Source organism: Mauremys reevesii, linkage group 3 (genome assembly GCF_016161935.1).
Source record: "Mauremys reevesii isolate NIE-2019 linkage group 3, ASM1616193v1, whole genome shotgun sequence".
Classification (NCBI taxonomy): Eukaryota; Metazoa; Chordata; order Testudines; family Geoemydidae; genus Mauremys; species Mauremys reevesii.
Window position 1 is genome coordinate 141,628,947 of NC_052625.1, and position 19,050 is coordinate 141,647,996.

The 19,050-nt window shown below is 41.9% G+C and overlaps 1 protein-coding gene across 4 annotated transcripts in view; it reads right to left on the reverse strand.

Annotated features, from left to right (window-relative positions):
* Positions 1-19,050, reverse strand: part of ANKRD6 (ankyrin repeat domain 6) — a 171,920-nt gene that overhangs the window by 12,859 nt on the left and 140,011 nt on the right. For 2 of the 4 annotated variants that reach the window (XM_039531907.1, XM_039531908.1), the window contains 4 exons: positions 11,237-11,335; positions 7,295-7,393; positions 2,183-2,281; positions 1,175-1,273 (listed from right to left, as the gene is read on the reverse strand). In XM_039531907.1, coding sequence (XP_039387841.1) covers positions 1,175-1,273; positions 2,183-2,281; positions 7,295-7,393; positions 11,237-11,335 — 396 coding nt within the window. The remainder of the gene's footprint in view (positions 1-1,174; positions 1,274-2,182; positions 2,282-7,294; positions 7,394-11,236; positions 11,336-19,050) is intronic. The other 2 variants (XM_039531910.1, XM_039531909.1) reach the window with 2 other exon arrangements.

Consider the following 19,050-nt stretch of genomic DNA (forward strand, 5'->3'; position numbering starts at 1 on the left):
GCATTCACTTCACCTCTGGACATGTACTGCAAGTACAAATGAAAAACAACTTGGGTACCACTGAACACATGCAACCACAGATCACACATGCTTGCCAGCAACAATTTAGGAGAATCTGAGACTGAAGACAAACATGTTACAGGTCAGCTTTAGGCTGTCTGGGTAATATTGTGGAGTACAGGCAGAATGGTTTCTGCTTGCATGCTAATCCTAGACAATATTATCACTCAGTAGCTCACAAGCAACTAAATTCATCCCCCAAAACAAAATTACATATTAGTGTTTGAAATTGCATAGCCAATTTAATGTGGCTAAACCCATTCAATTTGCTGTAATATTTTCCATTTGAAAAACATTGTACATACAAATCAGAAAACATAAGTATGATCCTGCACCACGCCGTATACGGAAAGTGTCTCAGTAACATTAGATTGTTTGTTAAAGTACCATATAATTTATTTTCCTTAGCAGATTTAGTACATTTTTTTAAAATGCACTATTCCATTCTGTTGTACCACCCAGCTAAGCTGTTCAGTAGGCGCATCATTCAATTGTTTCCCCTATAAAATAAACCTGGATGGTTAGTCCTCATGTAGCTTAATCATTCCTTTGTACTTAACACAAGTTTTCCTTGAATTTTCCACATTTTTGCTTCCCACTAAAGCAATAAGGATCGGACAAATAGAGAATATACTACAAACTGTTAATAAAAAATGTCATTTATGTAGTTCCTAAAGCACCTTACAAACAATCAGTTCTGCCTCACTACGGCAGGTAATATGATCCCTATTATACTGAGGAGTAAACTGAGGCACAAAGGTGAAGTGTCTTGCCCAGTGTCATCACGTCTAGTGACTCCTGCTCTAACCACTAGTTCACTTCTTTCCCATTTAAAAAAAAACAATAACAGAAATATATTTCTATACAGCATAATAAATAGAAAATGTTATAAATTAGAAATGTAAATGCAGCAACATGTTCTGAAATGATAAACCACGGGCACACCATTTCTTTAAGGCTATTCTTAGAAGCCCAGGCATCTTTAGATTACAGTAAAATGCACATTAAAAGGGAGTATTTACAGTGGGCCCCACATGTGATCAATGGTCCCTCATTTCAGTTGTTAGCCTTATAAAAAGGGTGTCTGGCTGCAGTGAATAGTTCATGCACTGACCTGGTTCTTTTCATGGACAGAACAGAAAGCACTGAGGAGTACCCTAATGATGGGCAAGTGATTATAACGAGCAGCAACGTGCAAACAGGTATCTCCTGCCTGGAAACAGAAACAAAGCTCTAAGCATGTGGTCGCAATAGAAAAGTTAATGCTTGTCAGGGTGTTTGGGGATGAAATAAGCTATTTAACGCTGAACTGGAGATGTGAATGATATAGAAGCATCTTTACTTAACTGTTTTTTGGGGATCAAATGGCTTAGCTGCTTTATATTAATTTTACCTCTGAATCTGTAGGGAAAGCCAGTGAAACCAAATAACTGTTTCTGTTGTTGTACAATGGGGAAGCACAGAGGATGTATCTCAAGGAAGCTATGGAAATTCTATAATGGATGCAAAATGCAAGGCCTCAAGCATTTAGAATACTGTACTCTTTTGCAGGCTTTGCTATGTTTAAACTCATGTATATCTGGCTCCAATTTTTTTTTTGTTCCTGTTTTATGCCAGATCCCCAATAAAGAGAGGAAATCAGTTTGAAAATTCAAAACTATATGAAGTTCTTTGGTTTGATAGACCCCCGCACAATGCGTAGCCAGAGGAGTGTCTCTGAAGAATTTCCTTGGATTCTTACGGAACCCTCTAAAGATTTCCACTTTTCAAACACAGGGGAGGACTCCTCCATCTGCAGACTTCTATTACAGTATTCGGGAGGGACCATCCTATGTCTTCAAAATGAGCAACCAAGAAAAGCTTGTGTTCAGGTGTATGTAACAGCAGAAAACAATGTATACGTCTTTAATTTTTCTGCCCCCCTCCCCCTTCAAAACGGTTGTAAGTAACACCTTTATAAGTCTTATCACAAAACATTTTTAAAACCCACTGTTTAGGCATTTTGTTATTTTTCTCCCAATCCTCATAACAAACAGAAAGGCAAAGTTTGATATTTTGAAAGCTGTATTTCCAGAAGCTGAAACAGAATAATCATTTTTAAAAATGTATTTTTTAAGCTTACATTATTTTTGAGATCTGCCCGAGACCCTCCAACTAACAAAACACGAGTACTTTGGGAATGGCTATTTTGGCAGGCCAAGTGCAGCGGTGTGTTACCTGCCTTAGGAAAGAGACAGAAAAATACAGAAGCCATCTTTAGAAAATTGACATAAGTCAAAAAACAAAGCAAGCAAACACTACCACCCCATCTCAATAAACAATGTGTGTCTCATTGCAGGATTTTAAACTTATAAAGCTGTAAATGACTTCTGATCAGTCGCCTATGAAAAGTGAATTTGTAGCTTTGTTCCAGGCCACATCACAAAACCCACTCAAAAATATTGTTGGTGTTCTCACCGAAAAACTAGCTATTGCCTGAATGGGCATGGAAACAGAGCTACCCTCTCTGCCACAGAGATGTTTCCTCAAGGACACAGCAGAGGCAGATATTGGGAGTTTGGGGAATTTTGCACTGTCACTGCCAGTGTTCAGAGAGCAAATGGGAGACTTCCATTTCCAAAATTATCAATCCAGCAACTACTGCGGAGCATCAAATTCAATTAATATTTTAAAAGCACCTAATTTAAATAAATAAAACTCCCCATGACTTAATCCTCAGTACATAGCCTCTCTTTCATATCTGGTAATTACATTGCCTAGATGACACTTGATTTTCCTAGAATTTTTCCCAAAGCAATGCACTTAATTTGTTGCAATCACCTAAAATGTAACATTTTGAATTTAAAACATGTAACTATGGAACAAAAGATCTCTTGAAAGAAAAATTCCCTTCTCAGGCTCAAAGCAGATTCCCTTCCTATCTGCTTCCCAGTCCTAACTAGGGAAAGCAGATGCATCTTACAGCACCATGTCCTGGAGGTCTCCACATTCGTGCTCTGACAAAATAAAGGTGGAACCCTAGATCCTAGACCCCAGGATCTCTCATGGAATGCCCTGCTCTCCTGTTTACACCAGGAGGGGGCTGTCAGCTCACATATGCATATATGAGCATGTTTGTGGGTACAGTGTGAGTAAATTTGCACATGGTTCCATCTGTCTTATAAATGTAATTCCTGTTTCTTTGCACAAAGAAACATGCTGCTCCATGGCTTTGTACTTTAATTCCTGAAGGAAAGTATGTTTGAAGTCCTGTGGTCTGTTAGGTAAAAGCTATTTCCAGTCTATTAGGGTAGTTATGGAAATCAACACGTGTATATATAATGGGGGCAGAGTGGTGGTTTTAGGCTATAGAGAGCTTGTATGTTTACAATGAATGAAAGTCTTCAGACAGAAATAGGAAAAGAACTTGGTGAGTTACTAAGGGTCCAGAGAAAAGCAAAGATGAGTTTTGTTACAGGTGGAAGTTCCCATGTGGAAAAGTTTGTGCATTTATTCTTCTGAAGGGCTGAGGGGCCTGAGAGTTTAGGGTTTGTCTACACCAGTGAGGCAGGGTTATTTCATACTAACCACAATTTTTTGTTTGTTTGTTTTCAATAAAATGGGCTGTGTCCACATGATACAATTCTTCCAAATTAACTGGCTAGTTAGTGAAAATTGGACAATCCACTTTGAAAGTGGCTTGAGTTCATTTTGGAGTAAGTTAGTGCAGAAGAAGGTTTGTGTGGACACATCTGTATTCTAGATTAATTTTTCAGTCCCTCCAATGGTATCCCTGACTGCATTGCTTCACTCTGTGCTGGCTGACAGCAGTTTGAAAATGGGCTAACTTGCAAAAGACATATGAACCCTGGGATACAAAGAAAGGAATCCTGGAAATTTGCTGCTGTGAACCCCAAGTCACAGAATTCTAGTGGCTTCAGGTAGGTATCCTATAATGCATCATCAGAAAAATCCCAGAATACATAGAGCCCAGCAGCAGGACAAAGCACCATGGGATACCTGCTTGATATGCTGAGAGTTTATTTCAAAAGAAGTCAGTGCTGCATGTGCACACTGATTAAGAGGGAAGTGTGTAGTAAAAGCTAACCGTATGGATGCAATTATTTCAGAATAGTTATTCCACAGCTGTTAATATGCACAAACTTAATCCAAAAGCACACATCCACGCACACATGTAGACAAGTCCTTAGAATATTTGTTTGCTGGTCTTTGTCATTGAGCCTGCAACAGGTTTGCTTGGATCTGAAAATGTGATCATCTCAAGTAAAAGGGTTTTAGGCATTATCAGGCTCCCTGCTTCTTGTTCATTCTCCTCCCAATTATCCTCCTTTTCATGTCTCACCTACTGCTCAAACACCAGTCACCGCCTGCACATTTTGAATTGGAAGAACTCTTAGAGGAGTCGTAAGTCTTTGATTTGACATTACTGTGTACTGCAGTTCTGAATACAAGTCTCTGAACTGTAGCAGGCATTACAGATTTTTTTTTCTCTGAACAAAGTCACATGTAGAGATTTTTTTTCCCTTGGGTTATTCTCTGAAGAGCCCGTACAGTTCTTTCATTATTAGCTGTTAGAAGTGTAAATTCGAGCAGCAAGGCAGAGAAATGAGGCTGCAGCACTTTGGTAGAAAGTCACAAAAATTACAGAGGGAGCACAGGGAGCTTAGAGCTCATACAGTGGAACTGGCTCCTGCTCCTACTGAATGGCAAAACTCCCATTGACTTCAGTGACAGGGACTGGACTCAAGTTGTACTGATTTGGAAAAAGACACCTCTGATTTCCCAGCCTCCTAAATATGAACAGAAAGGTACAGACTGTTCACAGATGTAAAAACACTAGTACTGATCTCACAGAATAATGTTTATCAGACTAAGGATTTTTTGTTAATCCAACTTGTTTGAAGACAGCAACCTGACTCTCAAATTTGGTTGCCAGACAAGAAAATGTCTGTCCTAACATTTTGGATCAAGAAAGGAGTATTTTCAGAAATCATGTGTGTTGTATGGATATTATTGTCCCTCCCCTCAAATGCAAGCTGTTGATCTGAACCTGACTTGCACTTAAAATCTTGGGTGGACTGACTGGTGCATCCCACTTAAGGCCGGAAATGAAAGCTAGCCTCTAATCATTGTCTCTTTGTAAATATCAGTGGATGGCAGTTGTGTTCAATCCTATACCACAGGGAGAGCGCATATATAATTAGCCACATGCTCTTATCCTGAAATGCAACATGAAATGAAACTAACAATGAGAAGGAATTAAACAAAGTAGCAGTCTGGGTAGGCAAATAATCCATTTCTTCTGCTGTTTGGTGGCTTGTATAAATTAACTAAGCCTAGAGGCCAAATCCATTCTCCTCCACAGGGTACTGTGTCATTCAGTCAAGACACCCTGGATTCTCAGGTGTAGGTCAGCAGCTTGTACACTGGCAATAAGTAATTATCACTTGTCAGGTTGTCCTGGCTGCCAGGCAATCTGATTTTTCCTAGTATGAATGTTTATAACAGGACCTTGTCAGCGCCTAAACCCTGACTGCTGCTATGCTTTGTATTTTGTCATGCTGTTAGAACCACTGTGTTGAATCTTCAGGAGTATAAGAAGTTGAGAAGCATCCAAAGAAGCCAGCTTTGATGAAGTGAAAATAGGATTGAGTTATTAAGTAAAGTTAGGAAAATTCTTCATTGCCATTGGAAGCAGAAGCAGGGCATGTGCGTGTTTGAACAGTGACATGCTACATTTTGGGTTCTAACAGAGTGCCTTTGCCAATCTACTGTATTCATACACTTTTTAAGAGAGGTCTGTCTCAGAATGTCTTACAGTTTATGCATCATTCATAGCTTTTATGCAGCATTCACCCTTTTAGTTAAAATTTTCTAATGCACATAGCGCCCAAGTAAACAGAGTAGCAATTCTTATATTAACACACACACACTCACACTTTGATGGTTCTGGATGTTGGAAAAAGTTCTGTTGCCTGATATTTGTAACTATGTGAGTTATCTAAAGAATGTCTAATATACATAAAGATGAGCATCTGGAAATCAAACTCAAAGCCTAATATAAAAGAAAGGATGCTATAAATCAAGTGAAACAGCATCATAAGATTATTTTGTTTACAAATTGCAAAGTAACCATAAACAGTCTGATTGCATATGGGGGCTGTTCCTGTCCTATGTCAATACAGTATATAGTTTTACTCATATTCATTTTTATACCCATGTGTCCTTTCTTCTCTTTTCTCTGTTAGTATTCATTGGATAGTTTAGTTTTACAGACTGTCGTTCTTTTGAACCGTTGGCTCATTTAATAGTTTTATAGACATGTTTACTGCAATTGTATGGAGCATTTTTAAAGGAAAATTACAAGATACAATAAGTATAGTAGCTCTAAATTCCTGTTGCCTGTAACAACACATAGTGATGTCCATGTAACCTGACTGCTCAACTGGCTGAACAGTCCAAACCCTAATTTAACGTATATTGCACCTCGCTGTTTTTCAGATTATTCCATTAACCTTTTGACTAGTGGGTGGGAAAAAAAAATCTCCCAAGGGTATTTCATTTTGATCTTAGTAAAATTGTTTATGCCATGGTATATTGCACCAATTTAGAACATAATTTTACAGTCCTCAATTGGTACCCTATGTTTGTGTTATAAAATAGCTTGTTTGCAATTCTGGTGGGTCATATATTCAGTTCTCTTGCATTACGCATAAGATATTATAATACAAAGAGAGAGACACTTAAGAGTTCCTCACAAATTTTCAACAAGACTAAATCCTGGTACATTAATGGAAACATTATAACAAAAGATATACTGTTTTCCTTCTTTTGTGGTTTATGCGCTCATTTGACTGTAATTTCTGATAAATTGGGTTTTAATGCTATTTCCCTATTAGTTCAATTAATATTCATTTTAATCATGCCCGTTACAATGAATCCACTCAATATAAATTAGGACACAATAGAGGTTTCCATAAGAATTCCAGTGTTCTTCAGCCATAATTAATGTATCATTCAAAGTATTACTGAGCTCCTCCTGTGTCAGCTGTCAAAAAACAATTTCCTAATGTTTCTGGTGGAATCATCCAGGCATAATTAATTCAAAGAGAATGAGCAATCCCACTAGGAACTGGACCACCACCTGTTAAGAAATGCCATTACCAGAAATCACCACCAATGAGAAACAGCCATTTTACATCGGAACTGAAAGCTCTTTCTACATGCATCTCACCTTGTTTCTGGCAAGAACATTAGCTCCTGCTTTAACGAGCAGTTTGGCAGACTGACTGAATCCATGCCAACATGCTTCATGAAGCGCTGTATTCCCATCCTGAAGAGCACACACACAAGAGCAGCAGTTTAGGGTGTTGTGTCCACACATATAGGAATGTTACATTCAGAATGTAGGTGCTGTAACCCTGTTTGGGCATTAAAAATCATTTCCCTTTTCTTGCTATCTAATTCTGTTTGGGGATAGGCATATGTATGCTAGACCTAGACTTAAACAACTTCCATGGGCCTACTTTCAACCCTCCCTGCCTCTACTTCACCAACTCCTGAGTTTCTAACCAAGCATAACATTATACTGACATGTGTGTGCAGTATGTGTTCCATTGCTTTTCTTTGTTGGCATCCTTTTGTCTGCGAGAGATGGTGGGAACTGCAGCCTATGATGTAGATGGTTTGCTTTTCAATGGTTAGAATTAGACCTGTTCATGTGTTTGTGATTGACCTGTCTTCCAGCTGCTGTCGCAGAAAGACTATAAGCCCTAAAGACAGTGACAGCTAATCAAGAATTGTCCTTTAGTGAGCTGTATTTGGAACAAAAGGTGCTGGGGATTCTCTCTGAAGTTCCATACAGTATGGTTTAGCTGATGACTGTGGTGGTGTTTATATAGAATCATAGAAATGGAGGGCTGGAAGGGACCTTGAGAGGTTATCTAGTGCAACCCACTGCACTGAGACAGGACCAAGCAAACCTAGATCATCCCTGACAGGTTGTGCAATCTGTTCTTAAAAGCCTCCAATAATGGAAATTACACAACCTCCCTAGGAAGCCTGTTAGAAAGTTTTTTCTAATATCTAACCTAAATCTCCCTTGCTGCATATTAAGTCCTTCAACGCAGATCGAGAACAACTGATCACCATCATTTCTATACCAGCTCTTAAAATATCTGAAGACTTATTAGGTCCTTACCCTCAGTCTTTTCTCAAGACTAAACATGCCCAATTTTTTTAACCTTTCCTCATAGGTCAGGTTTTCTAAACCTTTTATAATTTTTCTTGTTCTCTAGATTCTCTCCAGTTTGTCCACATCTTTCTTGAAGTACGGCACACACTACTCCACGTGAGGCCTCACGAGTGCTGAGTAGAGCAGAACTATTATCTCCCATGTCTTACATACAACACTCCTGTTAATACACCCCAGAATGATTTTAGCCTTTTTTTGCAACTGCGTCACACTGTTGACTCATACTGAATTTGTGATCCACTATAACCCCTAAGTCCTTTTCAGGCAGTACTGCTGCCTACTCGTTATTCCCCATTTTATAGTTGTTTTTCATTCCTACATGTAGTACTTTGCACTTGTCTTTATTTAATTTCATCTTGTTGAATTCAGACCAATTCTCCAATTTGACAAGGTTGTTTTCAATTCTAATCTTCTGCTCCAGAATGCTTTCTGCCCCTCCCAGCCTGGTGTCATCTGCAAATGTTATAAGCACACTCTCTACTTCATTATCCAAGTCATTAATGAAAATATTGATTAATACCAGACCCAGAACTGGCCCCTGTGGGACCCCAATAGATATGCTCTCCCAGTTTGACAGCAAACCATTGATAACTGTTCCTTAAACCCTATTATCCTCTAGGTGCTTTCAAACTGATTCACAATTTTTTCCAGTATCTTTCCAGGTATCAAAGTTAGGCTGACTGGTCTGTAATTCCTTGGGTCCTCTTTGTTCCTCTTTTTAATGCTAGGGCAGGGGCGGGCAAACTTTTTGGCCTGAGGGCCGCATCGGGTTTCGTAAATTGTATGGAGGGCCGGTTAGGGGAGGGGGTTGTGGCCCCACCCCCCCGTTCCCTGACGGCCCCTCTGGGACCCCTGCCCCATCAACACTCCCTCGCTCTCTGTCCCCTGACTGTCCCCCGACCCCTGCCACCCCATCCAACCCCTCCTCTCATTCCTGGTGCCCCCCCCGGGACCCCTGCCCCATCCAACTACCCCTTCTCCCTGTCCCCTGACCACCCTCAGAACCCCTGCCCTTGACTGCCCCCTGCTGCCCCATCCAACCCTCCTTCCTTCCTGACTGCCCCCCAGGACCCCTGCCCCCATTCAACCCCCTGTTTTCCCCCTGACCACCATCCACATCCCCGCCCCCCTGACCACCACCCTGAACTCCCCTGCCCTCTATCGTACCCCCCCTGCTCTGTGCCCCCTTACACGCTGCCTGGAGCACCAGTGGCTGGCGGCGCTACAGCCAAGCCACCCGGCTAGAGCCGGGCCACTCCACCGCCACCACGCAGCACAGAGACTGGGTCAGGCTGGGCTCTGCAGCTGCGATGCCCCAGAAGCTCACAGCCCCGCCGCCCAGAGCATCGCACCTGCGGTGGAGCAAGCGAGCTGAGGCTGCGGGAAAGGAGGGACAGCAGGGGAGGGGCCGCGGGCTAGCCTCTTTGGCCAGGTGCTTGGGGGCTGGGCAGGATGGTCCAGCGGGCCAGATGTGGCCCCCGGGCCGTAGTTTGCTCACCCCTGTGCTAGGGGAACATAGGTACTATGTTTCCTCTTCTCCAGTCCTCTGGGACCTCAGATGTCCTCCATGAGTTCTCAAAGATAATCACTAATGGTGCTGAGATTGCCTCAGCTATTTCCCTAAGTACCTTAGGATGAATTTCACCAGGCCTGCTGACTTGAATATATATAATTTATCTAAATATTCTTTAACCCATTCTTTCCCTATTTTGGCTTGCTTTCCTTCCCCATATATACATGGCAATGGGTTTTTACACCGCATAGCTGAGAAATGCAGTGAATTCTCACCAGGGCACATATTTTTGCCTTCTGTCCTATAGCACAAATGTAAGATCTGGGAGTGAAAAGGGTATCCAAATACCATCCCGGAGACGGGTAAGGGTCCTATCATACTTCTTGCTTTCATTTTGGTGCTGGGTCTGCAGACACCGAGGAAGTTCAAGGGCTGTGGAGAAGACTCTCCCGAAACTTCATACAGGTGGCTAGTAAAGCAAACCCCATGGAAGGCTTTTGCTTTATAGTTTTGGGTGTCTCCCTCTAAAATGTACAGCCTGGAACTCAGCTTCTGACCTAAGCAGAGAAAGGGTGTGAGTGTGTGTACGTAGTAGATATTTGCTTTTATTAGCAGCCTTATCTCAAATGTGGATTAAATAAAATCTGAAGTAGAATATGAGCTTTCGCGTAGAGACCTACTTAGCTCATGTTTTCTCTACAGTCCAAAGCACTTCCTAGAGAATCAGTATTGCAGCACTACCCTATGTATTGTTGCACCCAGAGTACTATTTAACTCGATGCTCTAGCTGATCAGTCCAGCAATATATTGGGAGTCAACTTGACTGGGTAGTGGTACATTATGTTACCAAGCAACAAGCCCACCACTTTTTATTGCCCTATCGACACATCTATATTATTTAGTTGGGTAGCAGCACCTCTGACTATATCAACTAAATCACTTCCAGTTGCAAATGACAAAGAAATGATTCCCTGCCTAATGAGCCAACGAGTAATGGTACCTCTGAGGAGGGATCAACACGGTTCCTTCACAGACATTCAGTTCATATCTTTACTTAACAAATAGCACTGCTCAGGCCTCATTGGAGTAAGTTTTCTTAGTAGTTCTACATGCTTCCTCACTAGCTGGCTGATTTCCAATGTTTTCTTTGAAGCCTGTGGTCTTTATCATATTGCCATCATCAGGAGAAAGTCAGACTCCTGGCTCAGAGATTATCAATTTACCAGTATGTCAAATGTAAGTAAAACAGGAGTATATTTCCAAAGGGAAGTGGGGTTTCTTATCTGCATAACTGCTATTAAATTCAAATGAAATTGTTTACTCCAGAGTATAAATTCTAAATAGCATATTCCAAAGAATGCTAATATTACAGTCTAGTGCAGTTATTATCCAACAGGTCTTCTCATTACCTTGTCTTGTCTGTCCAAAGGGCACCCCTCTTGAATGAGAGTTGCTATTACATCTGTATTTCCTACAACAGTGGCCCGGTGCAAGGCTGTCTGATCACCCTGCAAAAAGAAGCAATTTATTTTAATCAGCGCCTGTCCCACCTAATTTTGAATCCATATAAATACACACACTCACATATATATATATACACTTTATACAGATATCATATACACGTCCCATATACTGTAACTATATTTACATCACACATACCATTCAAATACTGGTTATTGTTGAAAGCAATACCAATAAACTACAATCATTAAGGTTTCCAAGAGTAATGGAACCATTATATGGTTTACTATTGCACCCAACAGTTTACTACCTTTAATTCCTGAAAACACCCACAGCTCATTGTTATAACTTCTCACCAGAAGACTATCCCAGATGCAATACGGGGGATACTTAGCACCTAGTTTTAAAATTATTACAGCACTAATAGATAGCCAGTTTAACATATTAATTTTGGCTCCATACTTCCAAGGACCCACAATATCTGTAGGGAAGAAAAGGGCATAGAATTAAGATCGCTTAGTTGTATCTCATCATATTGGTCTTCCACAATCTTATCTTTATGTTTGTTTGTTCATTCTCTGCAGCTATTTTGAGTTTGTGGCGCTAAAACAAATTCCATGATCTGAGCTACACAGTGAGACAGAGATGACTTCCACAGGACCATACAGGAGACCTGGTTCTGATTACCAATCAGAGCCTTTCGCTTCCCAGACTGGGAATCCTGTACAGTCCAGCTCACCTACATGGTGTTTGTCAAAACACATGAATAGAGGAAATGTGGAATGTATACAGAGGGGAAAGTCTGGAGATAGCAAGAAGTAATAATCACAAAAATGACTTGTCTGATACAATCAATAACTAGATAATGACAGACTTTAATAAAACACTAAAAACTGAAGATTACCATGTTTTTGTCATACCTGACTAAAAGAATTTAGATCCAGATAACTGAATATAATTGGGGTAGTTCAATAATTGAATAGTTTGCTCCCATACAGAGGGTGCTAGACAACTGGCAAGTGAATTATAAATTGCTCTTAAGGGGGCTGTTTTTTTCTACTGAGATTGAAGACGTTATTAATTTCTACAGCAGTATTACCAACCCCAAGCATTCAAAAATGCCCCCAATAAAAGATGAAATTGGTTTAAAATCACAAGGCTGATTTTTAAAATAATACATTTTGGGTTAATTGTAAAAGCAGCAAAGAGTCCTGTGGCACCTTATAGACGTCTCTTAGTCTATAAGGTGCCACAGGACTCTTTGATCCAGACTAACACGGCTACCCCCTGATACTTGGGTTAATTGTATTTCTTTTCTGTGTTTTGTGCCTTTAGGGCTCATGTTTTCAAGCTTTTCTCCACTACTATGAAAGCTAGATTTTTTTTTAAACAAAAGATAAGATTCTCATATATTTACATGGCTCCAAGATCTGAGGCCTTAAGAAAAACACCAAGTATCGCAAGAGTTGGCAACACTGAGTATTTTTAATATGTCTGAACTCTTCCATATTTTCCTTAAATTAAAGCCAAAATAAAAAAAAGTAATCAAAAACCCCTAAACTGAAATAACTCTAAAAGACTATATCTCATTACAATTGTATGGGTCATGCATTTATTGACAACTATTATTATGCAGCAATCACATGCTCAGGGCCATATTTGTGATCGGAAAGGAATTTTCTCCAGGTCAGATTGGCAAAGACCCTGGGGGGTTTCGCCTTCCTCTGCAGCATGGGGCATGGGTCACTTGCTGGTTTGAACTAGAGTAAATGGTGAATTCTCTATAACTTTAAGTCTTTAAATCATGATTTGAGGACTTCAGTAACTCAGCCAGAAGTTATGGGTCTATTTCAGGAGTGGGCGGATGAGGTTCTGTGGCCTGCAATGTGCAGATGGTCAGGGGTAGGCAACCTATGGCACGTGTGCCGAGGGCGGCACGCAAGCTGATTTTCAGTGGCACTCACACTGCCCAGGTCCTGGCCACCAGTCCGGGGGGCTCTGCATTTTAATTTATTTTTAAGTGAAGCTTCTTAAACATTTGAAAAACCTTATTTACTTTACAGACAACAATAGTTTAGTTATATATTATAGACTTATAAAAGAGATCTTCTAAAAACATTAAAATGTATTACTGGCACGCAAAACCTTAAATTAGAGTGAATAAATGAAGACTTGGCACACCACTTCTGAAAGGTTGCCGACCCCTGGGCTAGATGATCATGATGCCTTGCAGTCCGTGAGAGGATTCAACAATGTCACAGCATTCTAGGCTGCCACCGATATTGCTAATGCAGCATATTATTAATTTGAGTAGTATGAATTATGCACAGACCAGTTTATCCTAGCATTAAAATAGAAAGAAATCCACCATTTACTATTGCTATGACATGTTTACAAGGGCAAAACTGTGGAAGACATGATAATAAAGTATACAGTGAAACAGCATTTGCCTGTGGTGTAGGAAGCTGTGAGAACTGTGGTGACTATGTATGGTTACTCCATCTTAAAGGTCTGAAACATTCTGTGTGACAGAGTTCAAATGAGAGACAAGAATGGAATTGACCCAGTGTAGCTTTAAATAAGGATCTTCTCATAGTGCTAACTCAATTCATTTTTGTTGTTACATTATTTTTTCTTATTTCTATCCTGACCCAATTAAAGTAATTGCAGTTAATTAAACAGACATTTAACTTACTGGCTTTTGGGAGATAACAGCTACTTCTGTGAACATTTCACTTTAATTAAAAATAAACCAATAGCTGAAAAGCAGATAACCTCACTTTTCACGGCTGCAGCAGCTGAGCCTGCTTGGGAGCAAGCCATTCTGCAAGCACCCCACTCTGCCACCAGACAACATGGGCCAGCTTGCTTAGGTTGTCTCCAGGTACTGTAGTGAGAGCATTCTCCAAACACAGAGTACTCACTGAGCAAGGCATTGAAGGTTGGATCACAGAAACGTAAGTGCCACGTCTGCTCAGATTTGAATTAAATTCTGTTAGCGCTTTGACCCCAATCATATTCCGCTCAAAGGCACAAAGAAACTAATTTTACTCAAAGGTTCTCAGTCATTCGCAGGACCCTTGATATTGTATGAGACTTCTCCTTGAGTTATTGAGCACCTCAGAGATATATGTTATACTGACTACATATATTGTTTTAACCTGCCTCTCCCCCTATTTGTAGAATTCTAGTGAAACTATTTTGTCTTTTAGGACCGAGCTAATATCAGGATGCCTTTATGTGGTCAACTGCAAATTTTTGTTTGGTTGCTTTATTTTGTGCATCAGCTTGTCTCTGCAAGTGCAGAGTCTGAGCTTTCAAAGCAGTGTAATCACTGACTCACATTTCTCTTTCTGCATTTATATTTTTCACATTGCCTATCTCTTCCTTTTATTAAAAAATAGCTCTGGCTCCAAACAGCACTTGCTCGAGCCCTGCCTTTAACAGTGTGCATTGTAGAATGTGTCACAGGATACTGTTCTGGAGATTGTGAGAAAAACAATACCTATAGTGCATATTGATTTTGCAGACAATCAAGTGTATAAATCTGAAGCAAACACTTTATGATCTTGTTTGTAAGTGACTTGCTTACAAGGGAGTTTGCAGACAACAGGATCAGTAAAAATGAAAAAAAGAACAACAGTGCTGTTATACAGATGTGACCTTTACCTCTATGATGGAGAGGAGATTTGCCTGAACTGAAACACTTAGGAGCTAGATTCACCAGGGGACTGAGCATTGCACCACCGAAGGCCTGGTCTGCACCTAAAAATTAGATTGACCTATCTACATCGCTGAGGGCTGAGAAAAATTTCACACTCTGTGTGACAGAGGTCAACCTACACCCATACATGCAGGTTGGTCAGAGGAAGAATTCTTCCGTTAACCTAGCTACTACCTCTCAGAGAGGTGGATTACCTACAGTGATGGAGAAACCCTGTCCGTCAATGTAGGAAGCATCTACATTACGGTGCTACAGGAGCACAGCTGCAGCACCATATCTGTGCTGCTGTAGCGTAGACATGGCCTAACATTTAGGCACCTTGTCAAAGTGGAGGGATCTGGCCTGTCCACTTTTCGCCACAGGCCCGTCCCCCTCCCCCTCCTATTCCCCCTGGGGCCCTGCCCCCAGCCAGGCCAGAAGCTGGAGCCTGGCTTGGGTCAGAGGCCTGGGGAGCCTGGGCATCCTCCACCTGCCTGGGGTGTGGCCTGAGAGCAGCCCCCGGCCCATGTTCCCACTCCTTGGACCCCCACCCAGGGCAGGTGGAGGTGTCTGCGGCTCCCCAAAGCTGCCCAGGTGACTCTTACCGTGGCCTGGCTGTGGCTCTTCAGCCGGAGGCCCTGCCCCCCACAGGCCAGGCCAGAAGCCGGAGCCAGGTTATGCTAAGAGCCACGCGGGCAACAGTGGGGAGCTGCGGACCCTCCATGTGCCCTGGATGAGGGTCTGGGGGTGGGAACAAGGGCAGGGGGCTGCTCTCAGGCCCTTCATCCAGGGCAGGTGGAGGGGCCTGGGCTCCCTAGCCGGACTCCAGCTTAGCTGGTGGGCGAGACTGCAGGGGGCAGGGGCAGGGCCCTGGAGGTGACTGAGCCTCATGGCCCCATCCTGCTTTTAGGAAGGATCCATCACCCCTGCCTTGTCTCCTAGTGGAATTCATAACCCTGAGTTTGGGACCCAGGCTCCCTATACAATGCAAGAAGAGAGTTAGGCACCTAAGAATGGGATTCAGAACAGCCAGCATGCTAAGAGGGAGCTACATAAGCCAGCCACCAGGAAATGCCAGGGAAAGGGGTGCGGCCTAAGCCCCATTCCTCAAAGGTAGTTAAACCAGGGGGAGGTACCTATTTCCACTCAGGATCCCCAGCCATGAACCCTCTGGTGTTCCCAAGCCAGGTTAGTGTTTTTTCATGAAAACGCGAGGAGGAGGTGGTGCACTCCTTGCAACCTTTAGTCCACTGGCTAAAACTCACAGCCAGGATGTTGGAGAACCAGGTTCAAATCCCTACTCTTGAACTTGAGTCTCCTCTCTACAAGGAGAGTGCCCTAGTCACTGGGATACGGGTTATCCCGGGGCAAGTGTCTCTCAGCCTTTCCTGCTGAAGCTGTTCCACTTCGTATAAATAATTAAATGTTCACTGGAGAAGGGGACTTGCACATGCACCTCCCAGAGGACAGCCCAAACCACTGGTCTCTTCCCCTGCCACACCCTCAAGGAATATTTAAAGTATTTATATACAATGGAACATTTCCAAAACGAGAAACTGAGTGAGCCCTGGGAGGTGGGAAACCCAAGACACAAGTTCAAGACCCTGCTCCAGTCAGGCAAAGGGGGGATTTAAACCAGAATCTCCCACATCCTGGATGAGTGCCGTAACCACTGGGCTAAAGGCGGCCACCCTTGCTCAGAGCCAGGGCCGGCTCCAGACCCCAGCACGCCAAGCGCGCGCTTGGGGCGGCCTTTTGCCGGCAGGCGGCTCCGGTGGACCTTCCGCAGTCATGCCTGCGGGAGGTCCACGTGAGCCGCAGGACCAGCGGACCTCCCGCAAGCATGACTGCGGAGGGTGCGCTGGTCCCGCGATTGGATAGACCTCCCACAGGCATGGCTGCGGATGCTCCACCGGAGCCGCGGGACCAGCGGAGCCTCCGTAGTCATGCCTGCGGGAGGTCCGCTGGTCCCGTGGCTCCCGCGGACCTCCCGCAGGCATGACTGCAAGAGGTCCCCCGGAGTCGCGGGACCGGCGACTGGCAGCGCGCCCCCTGCAGCATGCCGCCGTGCTTGGGGCGGCCAAACTGCTAGAGCCGCCCCTGCTCAGAGCACAGCTACCAGACTGGACCCTGAAGGCAAGATAGGCAACGGAGCACTCAGTTTGTAAATCCCACTGTTGCTTCAGCTTGATCTAATCAAGGAATTTCACTTCTTCCCTTATCTATCAGCACCCCAACAGTCACATTCTCTTCTTCACTGCCTCCATCAATGCTATCATCTCCTTTAAGGATGAAAGATTGGATGCTCCTTCCAATCTCACTTGTTGCCTCCTCCTACCACTCTATCTTGCTATTTATAGCATTCACTGCCCAAGTGGGTCAAATTATTTGTTGTGAACAAATTATCCTGCCATAGGAGTGCTGAATTAAAAAAAAAAATCAATAGCAAGATAATTATCTTCAGTCCTGAGAAAAACTACTAAGTTTGGGAAGTTTTAACCTTTGAAATCAAAGAGTGAACAGTAATGTTTCTTTAGCATATTACTAATTAAAATCATAATTTTTAAAATACGGAAAATGATATCAATAAGAGCACAGGACTCCTAATAACATATGACTATTTCAATATTCTAAAGTAGTTGAATCAGCCATTCAGGGCTTCCAAGCATTGATGTGAACTTGCTATTCTCTTCTCCCTTGCTAAACAGAGAGAATCATCATGAAATCACAATAATAAGCATTTTACTCTTGGACAATAGTGATAAAAGGCCAGCAGAAATGATCAAGGCAAGAAAGTATAAACATAACTAAAGGAAATTAAAGTCAGTTATTGGAACTACTGAAGGCACTTTGCATATTTACATTTTGGTTGAAATAATTTTAAACTTTGGGTTATGGCCCATTTGTGTTAGTTTCTTCAACTTAGATTTTCACATGGGGCTCCCAGAAGTAAAGTTTCATTTTTTTTAATGACATACTTTCCATTGAGATAATCAGAAAGCTTTCAGTGGGACGCCAAATGAGGGGTAGATAATTTTTATGCAAAGCATCAAGAATGAAACCCAGCCATGCAAGCATGCACCGTTTTAGGAACTCTAACATGCCAAACTGCCAATCCAAGATTTTACATGCAGCCATGTCAGAGGGAAGCTCAAGGCAAGATTGATGCACAAGATTTCTAACCTCCTTCTCTCTTTCTGATCTTCTAGGTTCCTTTCTAGCCTTTCTCCTCTGGTTTTTCTCATCTTTTTCTTCCTTGATTCCTTTCACCAGGGCAACTTTCTCCTTGACTATTTCTGAAGTATGTGCTGTATGAATACTCATTGACCAATCAGAGATTGTATTAGCATTCCAATAAGAGTTTGCAGGATTGGCAGGGAGAAGGAAAGAATTAGTTCCTGGAGTTGCATACTCTACAGAGCTGGTTTCCACAGGTTGAAATTCATAATAATCCCACTCCAGGCCACTGGAGGTCATTCTTCAACTAATTTCTCATGTTTCTTAGTGTTTTAAAGTACTTCATCTGCAGAACATGAAGTTAGTATTTTACTCTCTCCACAACATTTAGAATTATCCACTTCTATTCGCCATGCGGCAGATGAAAAGTTAGTTCTTGCATTTATGAATTAGCTATAGATATTCAGCTCAAAATTAAAATTTTGTTGTTGGATTCCCCCTGTCTTTTTAAAAAATGAAATAGAACATGGATCAGATTTTAAAAGTTGCAGGAGAATAATTTGCATGTGTAATCACAATAATTCTGCATAAAAATGGAAAATTAGACATTTAAAATATTTTTAATAAATTATCTGATTATTTCCCCCATGCATAATTTAAAAATCTAACTGTATATTTATGAATAATATTAATGAAATGGATGTTAATTGACAATATTAGATGCTGAAATCCATCAGTGCCAACAGGACAAAGGGTTTATTCCTCAGTTTCTGACACACAGTAACAGTGTCTAAAAAGGAATAGAAACATCTCTGTGTGATGCAAGTAACAAGTGTGCAAAAATGGATTGTACTAAGGGAATTTATAGGTAGGAGGCTCTTT